Source organism: Rhipicephalus microplus, chromosome 1 (assembly GCF_043290135.1).
Source record: "Rhipicephalus microplus isolate Deutch F79 chromosome 1, USDA_Rmic, whole genome shotgun sequence".
Taxonomy (NCBI): Eukaryota; Metazoa; Arthropoda; class Arachnida; order Ixodida; family Ixodidae; genus Rhipicephalus; species Rhipicephalus microplus.
In genome coordinates this window covers 198,548,700-198,565,397 of record NC_134700.1, presented here as the reverse complement: position 1 = coordinate 198,565,397, position 16,698 = coordinate 198,548,700, and the positions used below count along the sequence as shown (strand labels likewise).

Sequence of the window (16,698 nt, the reverse complement as noted above, 5' to 3'; positions counted from 1 at the left end):
TCGGTGGCGTCATCATGAAGTGATTCACAAATACTCATCATGTGAAGACGCCAGCATGATGTCATAGGCAATCGAAACTTGTTTTGTTATTGTGACGTCATGATTATGTCACTAGAAAGTCACACAAGGTGACCTCACCTAATGCCGTCATCACGTGACATTGTCGCTAGCTTAAAAAGTCGCCTGATCCCGGAAGCACTGCAAAGCCGCATAAAGTTCTGAACGCTTGCAGCGGCTGCGATCTCGGAGGCAGGGCAGGACCACGTAGGGTGCAGCAAGCATGAGCGGAATCATTACCGTCAAATAAAAAAAAAGAACAGCATGGCTTTCACCTTTGAGCCGACTTGAACGAAAGCATCAGGGGCCACGTGGTTCTTTTTAACTTTTTTTTTTTGTCGATGTGACTGAATTGTACTTCCAGAGCTAAATGTTACCGGGATCCTTGTACTAGAGCAAGGAGGTAATGTTTTGTTTGGCGTGCAGTGCACAAAAGGACACTGCCTGGGCCTCAGCCGCGCAGTTCAGGAGCGGCCGGTGAATTGTCGACTGGCCAACGGCACCATCGTCGACGACGATCACTGTGATTTCACAATTAGGCCTCAGGATCAGCAAGAGTGCTTCAGTGACCTCTGCAGAGGAGTATGGAAGGTCGGCGAGTGGTCCGAGGTAAACAAGCTCTTCAGCAACGTCGATCTTTAAGCGGGTAACAGTGCAGAAACGAGAGATATTTCCGTAGACAGCCGCCGTTTCGATAAGGAGACTTTCGACCAACTCCAACTCGTCCTAGATTAGTTATCATCCGCGATTGACGCAGGTGACAAAAATCATCGACCCTAATACTTTGTGAAAGAATTTGGAAGATTTAAGCACAGAGCTCGTATGATAAGTTTTTTCTATGTGACGTGCCTGCACATGATTTCCTCACAGTTTAAATAGAATCTCAAACGCGGCGCACATATTGGTGCTTATTATCATTACTGGCGGCTTTATTACTGCCTTCGGGGTGCTAGCAAAAAAAAAAAGTGGACGCTTACCGTTCTTTCGTTGAAAGAAGGACCTCTGGATGCTAACTTAAACTGCTGACATGCGGAAAATGAGTTGTAGTTTTTGAAAAACAGCAGTACGCAAAAAAAAATCAACGAATATAGCTCAACACAATGACATACTCTAACGTATGGTATGCACACAGATTGAAATAGAACAATTGAGGGCGAAGTAACGCACGTGGTTTTGTATCTGCCGTCTTCAGTTCGAGTTGTATAAGCGTAATCTCGTCTGGAACGCGTAGGTTAGTGCCAACATTTTCTTACATACCAGTTTCGCCGCAGCTTCACAGGGTTATCTTGAGAAATACCAGCCCTTGCAATAAAATTTATACGTCCCATTTGAATCGGAGAGTACTGTACATGAATGCCATATTTGCACAAATGAGATGACATCGTAATAAGGCCATCGCGGCTCAAGTCAACGTAGATGAAGACAACACCTTGTAGCCTTCTTTTATTGCTGAGAGCTGCGTTGCCTTTCTTCAGCCGTGCCCAAGTTAGACGCACTCATTGTAAGAAGCCTTCTTTTATTGCTGAGAGCTGCATTGCCTTTCTTCAACCGTGCACAAGTTAGACGCACTCAGTGTAAGAAGCCTTCTTTTATTGCTGAGAGCTGCGTTGCCTTTCTTCAGCCGTGCCCAAGTTAAACGCACTCAGTGTAAGAAGCCTTCTTTTATTGCTGAGAGCTGCATTGCCTTTCTTCAACCGTGCACAAGTTAGACGCACTCAGTGTAATCTATTCTGTATTCCGAGGAGGGGTGTAGCCAGAAAAGTTTTTACGGGCGAAGCCCCTCACGCCGTAGGTCATATGTCCCGTGTCATCGTAGCCGTCGGAGTAGCCAGTTGTATATTGCATGTCAATAAAAACGGTGTCGCAGCATATCCACGGAGTGAATAATGATGAGTGGGGCGAAGCGTCCATCAGTCTGTCCGTGCTTCCGTGTGTCCGTCCATGCGTCCGTGAGTCCGTACGTTTCGCCCCACTCGTGATCATTCACCTCGTGGATATGCTGTAATTTTTTTTGGGGGGGGGCACCAGGGCACCTCTTTAATTTAGGGAGAGGAACCCCCTTGAAATGGCCATTTTTCGCTCTCCATGCTATGGTAAAAAAATTGCCCGCAGCTTCCCTCGGGGGAACACTGAGGAGGATGCGGAGCATATAATTGATTACCGGGGTGTTAAAGTGCGACTTACTTGGGTCGATGGCTAAATTGGTTAACGTGGTTGTGAAATGGGGTGTTAAATTGCGACTTACTTGGGTCGATGGCTAAATTGGTTAACGTGGTTGTAGGAGGGGGTGTTAAATGAGTGAACACGTACACACGTATGCGAAAGGGCAGCGCTGGTCGAAGGGACGTCGATCATTGTGTTTGTGGATTCGTTGGAATTCATTTCACCGCGACCTGTGTTTGTGGATTCGTTGGAATTCATTTCACCGCGACCTTCGACGTCGACGCGCCGTACAAACCAACCGACGAGCGGCAACTGAGCGAGCGAGCGCCGACCTTGAGTATATATACAGCGCGACGGCGCATGCACTGTCAGCTGTCGAATGTTCGAGAAGGGGGAGAAGCGCAACGGCGCATGCGCGCGCGTCAGCTGCCGATGTTCTCGAAGCGTGACGGCGCATGCGCGCGCGTCAGCTGCCGATGTTCTCGAAGCGTGACGGCGCATGCGCGCTACATTATACAGCTAGCGAATGTTCGTGAAGAGGAGAAGCGCACGCGGTGTGTAGAGGAGGAAGGGTGCACAGATGGTGGAGGAGTGAAGCGCGCGCGGTGTGTAGAGGAGGAAGGGATGCACAGATGGTGGAAGAAGGAGGAGGAAGCTTGCGGACGGCGCCGCACTACAAGCCTCGAGTATTAGATGCTCCGCATCTAAAACATTTTGGGGACGGGGGGACATGGGCCCGGTGTGCCACCCCCTGGCTACGGCCCTGACTACACTTCACATTATGCGTCGTGGTATGTTGAATTCGACTAGCGCTTGTGTTGCGTCCATCCATTCGTCATCGTTCGACTTGCGGCGAGTGTACGTGTCGATACAATATTTCCTAAGCTACCGTTCTACATCTCTCCGTCAGCCTTATCACCGCCTTGTTTTTTTCCAGTGCACAGCGACTTGCGGGGAGAGCGGCTTTCGAACGCGTATTCTGCGCTGCGTGTGGTACGGCACCGACAAGCCCGCCGGGGATTCGTGTCGCAATCACGACCGACCAGAGGTGCTCCAAGGCTGCGAGGCTCCACCGTGTGACGCAGCCAGTGAGTGAAACACATCACTTCGCCGGCCGAGCCACCGTACCATGTATCGAGAGTTGCGTAAAGGGAGCAAAAGAGTAGCGGACATTCTGAAACAGTTACTCCTTTTAAAGGATACTTAAAAGAAATACCTCATTTCACGCCATTAATGAAGCATCTTTTAGTGTTATATTGTCGTTATTTCACTGTCATACGATGGATAAAAAAAAGGAAAGTGACAAAGCCTTTTTTTCTTTCATATTTGGCGTAGCGAGTATCACTTGTCGATGCAAATGCACGTAGCCGCATATATTTTTCAAACCTTAAATGCAAATAGGCTAAATCGTCTCATCACCTTGTTGCCTTGTTGTTCCTTAGTCCGGGCACTGATTTGGTGTGTCACATGATGGAAGGCTTGTCGAATGCGTTAGGAGCCTTTGTGAGCGTTCGAAAATGGAGCAATATACATTTGGAACTAGCGATGCCTCTCGCAAGAATAAGCTGTCAATGGTCCCTTTCTCTCGAGAGTGCGCTTGTGATCGTGTACCGCTGGCCTCTGACTTAACTGTTCTTCCCTTTTCCTCCCGTGTTCTTCCTCCCACCCTTCACAAGCAGGACAAAACTGCGAAGATCACTCGCGCAACTGCCAAATGATCCGCCAGTTTCGCATGTGTCACATGAAGAACTACCACGATCTTTGTTGCGCCACCTGTGAGCGCAGCTAGAAGCTTCTCCTTCTGCCGGTCCCCATCTCTGGACGACTGCCACGCATCGATGGCTGACCCACTGCGCCAGCGACCCTGGTCCAGACGAAGGAGCAGTTGTCCAAAACGTCGCCGCTAGACACCGCTTGGTCAACCACCGAGACCAACAGATGCGGCAATGTCTTCGTCGCGTATGTTTGATTTTGTTTCGTTGGTCGAGCTGATCACCGGCAGATGATGATGAAACCAGCTGAGGTGTATGTTGCGTTGGTGAGGCGATGTTTCGTGGAAGGGTTTTTCCAGTGTGTTTTTCCTGCGATAAGTTGTGTAGGATGTGTCACAGTCAGTGTACAAGTTTCAGAACGCGGTTTATGCAGCCAGCGGTACGAGACAGCGATGAAACGCGCAGTATAAACTGTTGCCTGGGGCGAAGGATCTCGTGTCGCTGTTTTTCTGGCCTTCACGTGCGGATGACGTCGTAATGACGCAATGCCCGAAATTATGATCGACACATGGGCCTTCACTCCCCTCTGTGCACCCTACACCGTCTCGCCATGATTGAGCTGAAGGAGAGATTCTACGGCGCAGTGTGCCACTTTTGCTGCACCGTGCTGTAGACATTAACACGTTTCGCACCGAATGAGTATACCGTTGTTCACCTTGTAGCAATGTTAGTGTCACAAGCTGAAAAAAAAAAAGTGTTGTCAAAAGCGAGTAAAAAAAATTTTTCAAGTACTTGATAGAACCAGAACGTTGACATACTCAGGTAATTCGGGCATATTCTGTAAGACATCTCCAGGAAAAATCCGGTCCCAAGGCTTTCTTATAACTGGACATCTTACACACATTGAGATCAAAAGTTGTTTCGTTTAGTTATAGTCAGCAGCCTATACAAAATGATACGCGCAATTCGTAAGATGTCCCGAACCAGCTAGGCGTGTTTACCGGGTTAACAGAACTACATCAGCTGAATTTTTTTTTTATTTCGATCGAGAGCATACTTTCAATATTGTCTAAATGTCGGCATTCCTGCTTCCTGGTCATATGTTTGAGTTGAAAAGGTTGTAAGGGGCAAGTGACTAACGTTACAAACTTCGGAGTATCATTAAAACGACGTGTTTAAAAACTCATGTGTGCAGTCGACCTTAGCCTTGCTTTGTGGTGCCGGTTTATATTTTGCCACGTAATATCAATGCGGCGAAACTGTGACACGTGTATTGTCTTCAAGAAAAGCACTCTGAAAACGTATTTTCAGTTTACCTTCACTACTTTCTGTTCAGAAGTCAATCATTAAACCATCTAAAGTAGTCTGAGATCTAAAGAAAACAAGATGACGAAATATGGAAGGAATACTCGGTCTGGTCGTAGTGTGTACTACCACACCTATGGTTATCATCTGGAATGGCACAGTGCGTGCTATTCTTTAAACCTGAAGTAACAGTGCAATGCCAAATTCTTTTTGTTTTCTTTATTTCTTCAAACTTCTACCCCCTATTTGTTAGATAGACGGCCGGAAAAACAGAAATTCATGCCCACCTCATGAGATAGCTTGCTGAAATTACTTGAGGATGAAGCAAAATCTGAAAAAAATTGTTGGTGGTGTTTTACTTCACGTCGCTCAGGTCATTCTAATGACACGTAATAGTTTAATCATTTTGGTGCAACTTGCGCGCGAATTGCAAGAATTATACGCTCGCTAAGTCCTCGTCACTTTATTATCCACGATAAAAAAAAGTGGATGTGTGGGATCGCCTACAAAACTTTGAGTGACGACTAATCGCATTCACATGTTAATAGAAGTTGTCAGTGCTGCATGTGTTTGTGCCATAGGCAAACCTGTATTGTGTTTTATGTACAAATCATTGCTGTATCACACAACCTACGTGAAAAGAAGTTATATATTTTTGTTCATATATATCCACTGTCATAACATTCCCTGGACAAGAGTGCATTCAAGTCACTTAATGAAACTATAATCTGAAATCTGATGACACGCTAACATTCCGATCACTGGTCGTTGCCTTTGGTTTTCATCGTTTGCAGGTGTTTATCCTACAGGTGAAAATGTTATGTCAGGACAACGTTTTTGTGTGTTCTTGATGAGCGCCTAGCTTAACAGCGTTTTAGCTTGGAAACCCTGGTGAACATGATTCTGCACAAGTTAGATCGCATGCATTTCCTGAAACATGTCACTCAACACTTGAAAAAGTTGTCGCTTCAGAGCTAACTATGTTTTATTTATGCTAGTGCGTCCAAACTAAACATGGCGCAATGCAATCGCACACACTGAAAACAAACCCTGCATTGCAATATTAACTTGTTTTGTTCTGTATAAAGTGATTTTAGATTATTTCTATATGTTCTCGAATAGCGCGTGTCATATATTGTACTATAGCGTATAGCACCACTTTCAAAAGAAAGTCGCTACTCCTGTTCAAAAAACTAGTGTTCAATTTTGCATACTTGTACGTTTGTTGAATGTTGCGGCCGTCTGAGGTGGCAGTATATACTCCTCGAGATGAAAACGGGTTCATACGACATGAAGACATTTCGAGTTGTTGTGTTCGCTTCAGTGCATTTTTGTGTGTTGATACCATGCATCCTGTTTTGATCATTCTGACGTTCTCTCTGCATTCTGCTTTGATCTCGTCATTTTCTTTTTTTTTCTTCGTACGCACAGACAAGGTGAAGCTCTCGCAAAGATAAATGCATTTTTTTTATTTTCGCATTAAAAAAAGTACAAATGCGTTGAAGTTAACCTGGCTGACTTTGCAGTATTCATCAGTTCAAACGCATCCTGTAAATTATGGCATTAAAATTAAATAATTTTAACGCTGGTGAAGTATTTTACTTGCCCACTAACTCGCCTTACTCCATTGACTTACGATCAAAATACTTCTCTATATTTATATTCGCCCAGTTAAAATATATTTTCTTCATTGCAATACCGCACATGTATTTTTTTTTCATAGCAGTTAAGACATATCTTCATTGTTTACGTAAATTACTTTGTTGGATACCTTTTAAGCGCTTTTCCAACGTTTTGTTTCTTGATCGCATACGTCGACAGTTGTTTTCCTCGCAACTTAAGACGTTTTTGAACATCACGTGCATGGTTCGCACTTCAAATAACTGTAAAATGCGATGTGCACGGGGACTACGTGGTAGTTACTGGCCTCGAGGGTATTTCTCGGACTCTGAACTACGCAGTCAGTCTAAAACTGAGCAAATGGTTACAACACTGACGCTCTGCCACAGTTATTTCGCCCGAACGAATGTTCTCCGTACCCACTAACGCGTGTTTCAATTCAAGAATTAATTCAGCATAAAATGGCTCTATTGTTTTCTTCCCGGGCCAGGCACCCTTGTAACGATCTTGAAGAAACGTAGGGGCGAAAAAAAATCCACTGATATTGCGAGAACACCTCTGCGGGTGAACGCTTAGTTGGCTCATAGAATTTATTCTCCCGCACAAAAAATACACACTTACTGAGAACAAATCTGTGCGGTGCCCATCTGCGTGCGCCAGTTGTGCGTTCATGTTGTAGCCTATCTCTTTATACATAACTTTCGATCGCCATAGATTAAGGTGCCTCACAAGGTTGTGTCAGTTTTTAGGGAATGCGAGCTCCGCGAATATATAAAGCTGGCTCTTGCATAAATAAGCACATTTGCATGTGTTTTCGCAGATGCTAAGTTAACAACTACGTCACATCGTAAGCCCACTTGTTTGTGTTTTCGTTCACTGGGGTCGCCTGTGCTGTTCACTGTGAAAATGATGAAGTTCAAAGCACAAAATACTTTCTTTCGGACTGGTATTCTCCGTACAAAAACTAATACGTGAGAAAAACCACGGCACGCCGAGTGGCGTGTCTATTAAAATGGAAAGGCGTATGCATATTGCCGCATGAATTCGCGTGGTTTTCGTGTGGAAGAGGACGAAGAGGTTGGGTTGGAGCAGTTTTTCTTTTTGTCCTAGCTTGACGAGCAGTTCTGCGGAAGGTTTCCTTGAGTGAGACAAGATTGGTGACAAGATTGGTGGAGCTGCTGGGTACGACAACTGACGACGCACCCCATGCACAAGAGCCCATCCAGGAGCCGGAACACAAGCCCTGTGCCCGTGGACACGCCAGTTCACAGAACAAGCCGCCGCCAACGAGGCCTACCACCAGAGACACCGGCACAGCTTATCCATAGAGCGACTATGACTTCGCCTCAAGGCGTCATGGAAACTCCTACGTCGTCGGCACCAATTTATTGCACTGTCCAGAACCCGCTGATGCCTAGTCCCTTTCACGGAGAGCTGTTTGAGGATGTGGACGACTGGCTGAGCGAGTTCGAACACGTCGCAGCGATCAACTACTGGGACGAAGCCGCCAAACTCCGCAACGTCTACGCGTGTTTGAAAGACGGCGCCCGAACGTGGTTCATGAACAGAAGTGATGTCTTGACATCCTGGCGCGAGTTCCAGCATCGCCTCTTGGAGACCTACCGGAGCCCCGACCGCCGCGATCGTGCTGAACGTGCATTGCATTCACGCATCCAGATGCCTAATGAGACCGTCACCATGTACGTGGAGGACATGACGCAGCTTTTCAGGCGAGCGGATCCGGCAATGCCAGAAGAAAAAAAGCTACGCTATCTGATGCGAGGCGTGAAGGAGCAGCTTTTTGCTGGTCTAGTGCGGAGTCCTCCGAAGAGTGTAGCAGAATTCCTGACCGAAGCCACTACGATGGAGAGGGTACTTCATCAGCGGTCAGCCCTACTCAACCGGCAAGTGAATTCTGCATCACCTACTGAATTTTCCGCCAGCTTCGGGAGCAACAGCATTGAGTGGATTCGCGAAATCGTCCGCTCCGTCGTCCGCGAGGAAATCGCGAAACTACACGGGGCGAGACAGCCGGAGGTAAGCAGCATCACCAATATTATTCGGGACGAGGTCCAGCAGGTGCTTCACAGCCGTCGCCCTCAACCAACGGTTACAAATCTAGAACCACCTCCTGCGTCCACTGATGTTGGGAACCGCACATATGCCGAAGCTCTGCGCACTTCCATGCCGGTCTCAAGCCCTGCAGTCCCAATCCAGACGATGCCGCCAGTTTCAATTCAATCTGCGCATGCTGGTTTGGACATCGACGGTCGCCGTGCCCCTCCGCGGAAGTCCGATATTTGGCGTACGTCGGATAGAAGACCCCTCTGCTTCCATTGCGGTGAAGCCGGTCACATCTACCGGGAATGTCCATACCGACAACTTGGACTGCGCGGTTTCTCTATTCATTCGCCTCGTCCCCTAGTTGGTCAGAGGCCAAGAGAAATTGAGGACTACCTCGCGCAGCAACGTCTGCCTTTCCCACGGCGTCAATCGCGGTCTCCATCTCCACGACGACCCGCAGCTATTGGACCACGTCTCAGTACGATGGCACGGGGACGTTCCCCAAGCCCTCGTCGGGAAAACTGAAGGCAGCGACCTTCGGGGGCGAGGTCGCTGGGACTAAAAGTGCGGAAGACCTCCTATCGACGCTTCCACAAAACGCTGCAGACATTGAATTGACGTCTGAGTGCAGTGCGAGAGAAATGCCGGATTGTGCGTCTGAACCCAGTGGCCGAGTCTCACTCGACATTCCCGTGCTGATAGACGGTCTTCAGGTCAGCGCATTGGTGGACACAGGTGCAGATTATTCTATTATGAGCGGAAAATTGGCAACCAGTCTTAAGAAAGTGATGACACCTTGGAATGGGACGCGTATTCGCACTGCTGGAGGCCACGTTATTACTCCATTGGGTCGCTGTACCGCAAGAGTGGAAATACGCGAGTCAACGTTTGTGGTAACCTGCCTCGTACTACGCGACTGTTCTCGTCAGCTCATCCTTGGAATGGACTTCCTTCGAGAGAATGGCGCGATCATAAATCTCCGCGAGCGAATGGTGACTTTCTCGACGCAACTTGCAACCGATCGAGGCGCTGATAGCTGTCGTAGACCTGCGCTGCGTGTTGCCGACGAAAGCGTGACGTTGCCTCCCCGAGCGACTGCTTTCGTAGAAGTCACCTGTGAAGACCTCCAAGACGGTGACGTGGTCGCCGAGAGCAACGTATCCCTTTTACTGCTTCAAGGTGTGTGTGCAGTGCGAAGCATTCTGCGTGTGCGTGACGGACGGTCGCAGATACTCGTCACAAATTTTAACTTCGAGCACCGACATCTTTTCCGCGGCACCACCGTGGCCTTCGGAGACCGTGTAGCGGATGTCACCGAGTGCTTCGCATCCGAGGAAATGGTTGATGGAGATAAGTTTCTGGACCACATCGACGTCAGTTCGAAGCTTTCGGACGAGAAGAAGGCCGCACTGCATACCCTGCTGAAGGAATTTAAATCTTGCTTCGCCTCTTCATCTAGAGTCGGTCAAACACCCCTCATAAAGCACCGAATTATTACCGACGATGATGTTCGCCCAATCCGCCAGCAACCTTACCGTGTTTCGGCTAAAGAACGCGAGACTATACAGACGCAGGTAAAGGAGATGCTTGACGACGGGGTGATACAACCGTCGAGCAGCCCGTGGTCCTCGCCAGTCGTTCTAATAAAGAAGAAAGACGGAACGCTGCGATTCTGTGTTGACTACAGGAAACTCAATAGCGTCACCAAAAAAGACGTCTACCCGCTTCCACGGGTTGATGATTCTCTCGACAGGCTACGACACGCGAAGTATTTTTCATCGATAGATTTGAAGAGCGGCTATTGGCAGATAGAGGTTGATGAGCGAGACAGAGAGAAGACAGCGTTTGTAACTCCCGATGGGCTTTATGAATTCAGAGTTCTTCCTTTCGGCCTCTGTTCAGCTCCCGCAACATTCCAGCGAATGATGGATACCGTCCTCGCTGGCTTGAAGTGGCAAAGCTGCCTTGTATACCTTGATGATGTGGTCATCTTTGCCGAGAGTTTCGAAGAACATCTGAAGCGTCTAAGAATGGTTCTGGAAGCTATTCGTTCGGCCGAACTCACGCTAAAACCCCAGAAGTGCCATTTCGGCTACGATGAGCTGAAATTTCTGGGACATGTTGTGAGTGCGGATGGAGTGCGGCCTGACCCAGAAAAAACTGCAGCAGTCGCCACCTTTCCTGTGCCGTCAGACAAAAAAGCGGTACGGCGTTTTCTCGGCTTGTGTGCTTATTATCGCCGATTCATTACCAACTTCTCGACGATAGCCGAACCGCTCACGCGACTCACCCGAGATGATGTACCGTTTGCCTGGACTACAGAGCAAGAAGCAGCTTTCACAGAGTTACGGCAGCGAATGCAAGAGGCACCTGTTCTTGCGCATTTTGATGAGGACGCTGATACCGAAGTTCACACGGATGCAAGCAACGTCGGACTTGGCGCTGTCCTTGTACAACGGCACAACGGCGTAGAACATGTCATAGCTTACGCCAGTCGTACTCTCTCTCGAGCCGAGGCCAACTACTCCACTTCAGAGAAGGAATGCCTCGCAGTCGTGTGGGCAACGGCAAAGTTTCGACCTTACCTCTACGGCCGTCCCTTCAAGGTGGTGACCGATCACCATTCGCTGTGTTGGCTGGCCAATCTCCGTGACCCGTCTGGTCGTCTCGCTCGGTGGAGTTTGCGCTTGCAAGAGTTTGACATCATGATTGTGTATAGGTCTGGGCGCAAGCACGAAGATGCCGACGCACTTTCTCGAGCACCCGTGGGACATCCTGATATGGACTCGGAATATGCTGATGGTTTTCTCGGAGCCCTCAGTGATTCTGACTTTATGTCTAGACAGAGAGCCGATCAGGAATTGCGCCCTATTATTGATTCCTTAGAAGGCCGAAATTCTCACACTCCTCGGCGCATCGCTCGCGAATTGTCATCCTTTTGTCTAAGGAGGGGCATTCTTTACAAGAAAAATGCTCGAGGTAGCAACAAAGCCTTCCTCCTCGTTGTACCAGCCGACATGCGGGATGACATCCTCCTCGCGTGCCATGACGAGCCCACGTCGGGACACTTGGGCTACTCGCGGACTCTCGCCAGAGTGCGCCAGCAGTACTATTGGCCACGACTTTCGACCAGTGTACACCGCTACGTGCAAGGCTGCCGCGAGTGCCAGCGTCGCAAGACGCCACCCGTGAAACCTGCGGGCCTTCTCCACCCTATTACACCACCACGGACACCTTTCGACCTCGTGGGAATGGACCTTCTAGGACCCTTCCCTTTGTCGGCCACTGGTAACAAATGGATTATAGTGGCAACCGATTACTTGACCCGGTATGCTGAGACAAAGGCATTACCCCGCGGCACGGCGTCTGAAGTGGCGAAGTTCTTCGTGCAGCACATCGTCCTCCGGCACGGCGCGCCGTCATGTGTGATTACGGATAGAGGAACATCATTTACGGCACAAATGCTAGAGGACATTTTCAGACTGAGCTGCACGAGTCACCGAAAAACAACGGCTTACCACCCACAAAGTAATGGACTGACGGAAAGGCTCAACAAGACCATAGCGGACATGCTGTCAATGTACGTGGACGTGCAGCACAAAACCTGGGACGATATCCTCCCATACGTCACGTTCGCATACAATACGGCAATGCAGGAAACAACCCGATTTTCACCTTTCCACCTTGTTTATGGACGCAACGTACAAACGATGCTTGACGCTATGCTGCCGTACGATAATAGCGATGCTCTTTCTCCAGAAGCCGAGCAATACACGCAGTACGCCGAAGAGGCTCGTCAACTGGCTCGCGTGAACATCGGTCACCAACAAGACGCAGATGCACGACGTTACAACCTTCGCCGTCGAAACGTCGCATACCACCCGGGTGAACGAGTGTGGGTGTGGACTCCTGTCCGACGACCAGGCTTGTCTGAAAAGCTTCTGAGCCGTTATTTCGGACCATACAAGGTTATCCGACGTGTGAGTGACCTTACATACGAAGTACTTCCGGACGGCACAGTGTCGTCACGTCGACAACATCGGCCCGAAACTGTGCATGTCGTACGACTCAAGCCGTACTACACACAATAGTCTCTGTGCTTGCGAGTTACTTCGCAAACGTGACAGTGATCTCATGTGGTGTTTTTTTTTTCTTGACTCTTCCACTGGTGCTGTTGTGTTCGCGCATGGTCCAAGTGCTTGTGCGCCCTCTTTGTTTTCCCTGGCACTCACTTTGTCATTCTCTGCGTCAACGCGTGTTCTAATTATGGGTTTTTTTTTTCTCTTCTTCTTTTTATTTAGAAGCATCGAGTCGATGCTTTTTAAAAGGGGGGACTAATGCCGCATCAATTCGCGTGGTTTTCGTGTGGAAGAGGACGAAGAGGTTGGGATTGAGCCGCTTTTTAATGCCGCATGAATTCGCGTGGTTTTCGTGTGGAAGAGGACGAAGAGGTTGGGTTGGAGCAGTTTTTCTTTTTGTCCTAGCTTGACGAGCAGTTCTGCGGAAGGTTTCCTTGAGTGAGACAAGATTGGTGACAATATTATCAAAACAATGATAGATGCTTCGAGTAATCAATCGCGTTTGTTCAGTGGTTAATACTTCTTTGCTTTAACACGGCTGCTTCGCCTTATATGCGCTGATCCGGTTAACTTATAAAAGCTGTCTCACCTTGCGTTTGTAGAGTCTCATTCCTGCGCTTCTTTTTTTGGTGATGTGCGATAATCGTTTAATTTCTTACATGTAAATAATTTGGCATTTAACACACTTCTGAAAGAGCTACAGCATAGTAATATAACACCTCTTGATATGAACACACATTACATTGCTCCGTCAATTCACTTTGCGTTGATTAAACCTACGGTCACCAAGCCTTGTGTCATGTTACGGATAAATGCGCTAAGTGATGAACTCTGATCTCGCGTTCAAGTGGACATACAAATGAATTGAAAGGAGGGCTTTTGTTTGACTTCATGACTACATTTCATCAGTAGAAAGCCATTCAAATTATGGCCTCACGGGGCAAAAAGAGAGAAGAACTTACCCAATGGCGTTTCATTAGGAAAACAAAACGAACAAGAATGTTTGTGTAGGTGGGCGTGCATGGTGTAGAAAAAGCTACCGAGACGCACTCGAATACTTGTTCAATGTTCCTTAAGTGGGCTAGTTTGATAGATATATGTGGTTTAACGTTCGAAAACTCCCATATGATTATGAAAGACGCCGTAGTGGAGGGCTCCGGAAGTTTTGGCCACCTGGGGTTCTTAAACGTGTAAGTGGGCTAGTTTGTTCATAAACAGTGTGGCGGAGGAGCGTGGAACAGCGGGGCGAGAAACGTGCGGGACACTCGCAAGTTTTGACGCCACCATATGCAGCAAAAAAGGTGCGTTTGCTAAAATATGAAGGATGACAAAGTGTGCGACCGATGTAGTATGTGACCAGTGTGACGTCGTCTTCAATAAAAGAAGTAAATATCTTGTGCTAGTACACTCCGAGTAGTACTGGCCTGTATTCGCTTGTCGTTCTGCATATGGCTTACGTAACTTCACTGGAATGGGAGCACTTATCTTCAAGTTCAGTCTGTCATACTGAGTCGTGATACTTGCGTGGAACGAAGAAAAGTGGTAGATGATAAGCAGCAATGGTGGTGCCTCAGCATTTTGAAGATTATCGCATGTATGATGATCATATATAAGATGATCTTTGAAATTAACCGATGCCCATACCTAGGGAAACGAGCAGCTTCTATATCCCTTAAAAAACTATAGTTACGTAACATTTATTTGCAATAAGCAAGAAAAAATTTTTAGGAAATGGAGTAAGGCGGCGATAAAAACATTCCGTTTTGATGTTCACTGCGCAGCTGAGTGCGTCTTGACCACGAGGATATACTTTTTACGGTGTCTGTTCGATATTAAAACATGTTAATATTTTATTTGTATTTGACTCTAGTAAACTGCAGGTTAGACGTGCAGGGTGTGGCCCGTTCGAGGCACCTGCGAAGTGAGACAGGGTACACATATCATTTTCGCGTTACGGGCACCTATTTTAGCGCGAAGGTAACACCGGTGCTCTCGACCGCTCAGCGAAGCTTTAGCTACGATTTGTTTTTTCGGCATTATTCGTGCACTTGTATCAGTGTTATTTGTTCCCCGCTCTTTGAAATGCGTTGCAGAATTTACATACATAATTGTAGACGCGAAAATATTGTGGATTGTCCCGAAAACTCGGTCACGCATCAGCCGGTTTGCACTAAGTGTGCTGAGGATGGCGAGCCCGAAAAAATGAATGTTGACAACTTGATCAAAATTAACTGTAAATTTTGTTTTAATTTCTGGCGTGTGGGGGTGACTGTAGGTGTGGTAGCTATTATAGAACGATTATTAGATCTAATTTTCATTGCGTGGTCTCTGCAGCTTACTCTGCAAACAGTATGGTCATCGTGCCATTCAACGTGTTGTGACTGTTGGTTGTCCTGAATGTTACTTAGTGGAAATTCGGACGACAAGGAATGAATGAAATCGCTTGTTGGAATGCTTCAAAGATACTTCGACTAACTACGCATCGTAAAGTATATACCTGTGGTCGTTAGCCCGGAACGTCGCTTACTATGCCGAAGAGTGAAGGTGAAGTAGACTGTTTTTAACGGGACATTTAAGAGTGAGCTTTGTATGGTTGGTCGCCCCCGATATTAGCGTGTCCCTCAAGTATACTGACACCACATCACACGAGTATGAATGTTTCTGTGACACGGTAACTTGTGTAATGTTGCGAGAACGATTAGAAAAAGACACACAGAAATTCGTATGAGTGATATTCATTCATGAATTCTTTGCTTATGCGCACCTGTGTTTTGAAGGTTGTTTATAACGGATTAATTTCGTAATTACACTACAGCCACTTTCTAAATTGAGCAATGAGCCAGCAATCTTATAATACTTGTATTTGCATACTCCTGCTGAGTGGAAACATCCGTGTGTGCTGCCGTATAACGCGAAGTAGATGTACACAGCATTATTAACAATTGCGTATAAATTAACACAAACAACACAACATATGGTACGAGTGCGTTGTGATGCTTTTGTTAGAATTAAGCTACGAATTTTCGTAGCCTTTACTTCTAGTTTGCTGTCATCAGGGGAACTTTTATCCTATACACGCAACTTGCACATAAACGCACGAAACAAGTGAAGAACAACATACAAGTTTCTTAAATGAACATTGAAACACTGATCTATCTTTCAATACCCAGATGTACACAAACGTATGTATGCAAAAATGGTTGACGAATTATGGTACATTATGTACTCTACTACGGGGAGCAGTGAGCCGTTGCTAGGAAACCGAAACGTACTGCGTAAACGCACACCCGAACTTAAGCTTTCGCCAATGCTGACTTTGCTCTAAACCAGTCAATCTTTCTGTACCACATAGCAGGAAGATGAAATACGTGAAAAGGGGATCTAAGAATATGCTTTCACTTACACTTACGCCTGTGCAATTTGTTTTCTTATCTACACATTCATTTTTTTAAGCACGAAGAGTCACAACAAAAGTTGTCGCAAACGCACTCATTTCATATTAATATTTTTTTTCTTTGCAGCATGTAGACAACGTAGCAAACAGATTGACATTACGTACAAGAACGTGGCTCTAAAAAGGGAAGCGTACAGCAAAAAGGCGCAAGAGAAGCTCCGTTGCCTCAGCCTTCGTTTCGTTTTATACTTAATTTCTGGCACGCTATGAAGACTTACTACTTCCGATAGAACCTCCTTGAGAG

General features: G+C 47.1%; 1 protein-coding gene across 1 annotated transcript in view; it reads left to right on the top strand.

Moving 5' to 3' along the window:
- The window catches only part of nolo (ADAMTS-like no long nerve cord), a 285,907-nt gene extending 281,630 nt beyond the window's left edge, over positions 1 to 4,277 (top strand). Inside the window, exons 21-23 of the mRNA XM_075889771.1 lie at positions 484 to 666; positions 3,158 to 3,308; positions 3,900 to 4,277. Of these exons, the coding sequence (XP_075745886.1) occupies positions 484 to 666; positions 3,158 to 3,308; positions 3,900 to 4,009 (444 nt within the window). The 3' untranslated portion in view covers positions 4,010 to 4,277. The remainder of the gene's footprint in view (positions 1 to 483; positions 667 to 3,157; positions 3,309 to 3,899) is intronic.
- Positions 4,278 to 16,698: the final 12,421 nt, after the last annotated feature.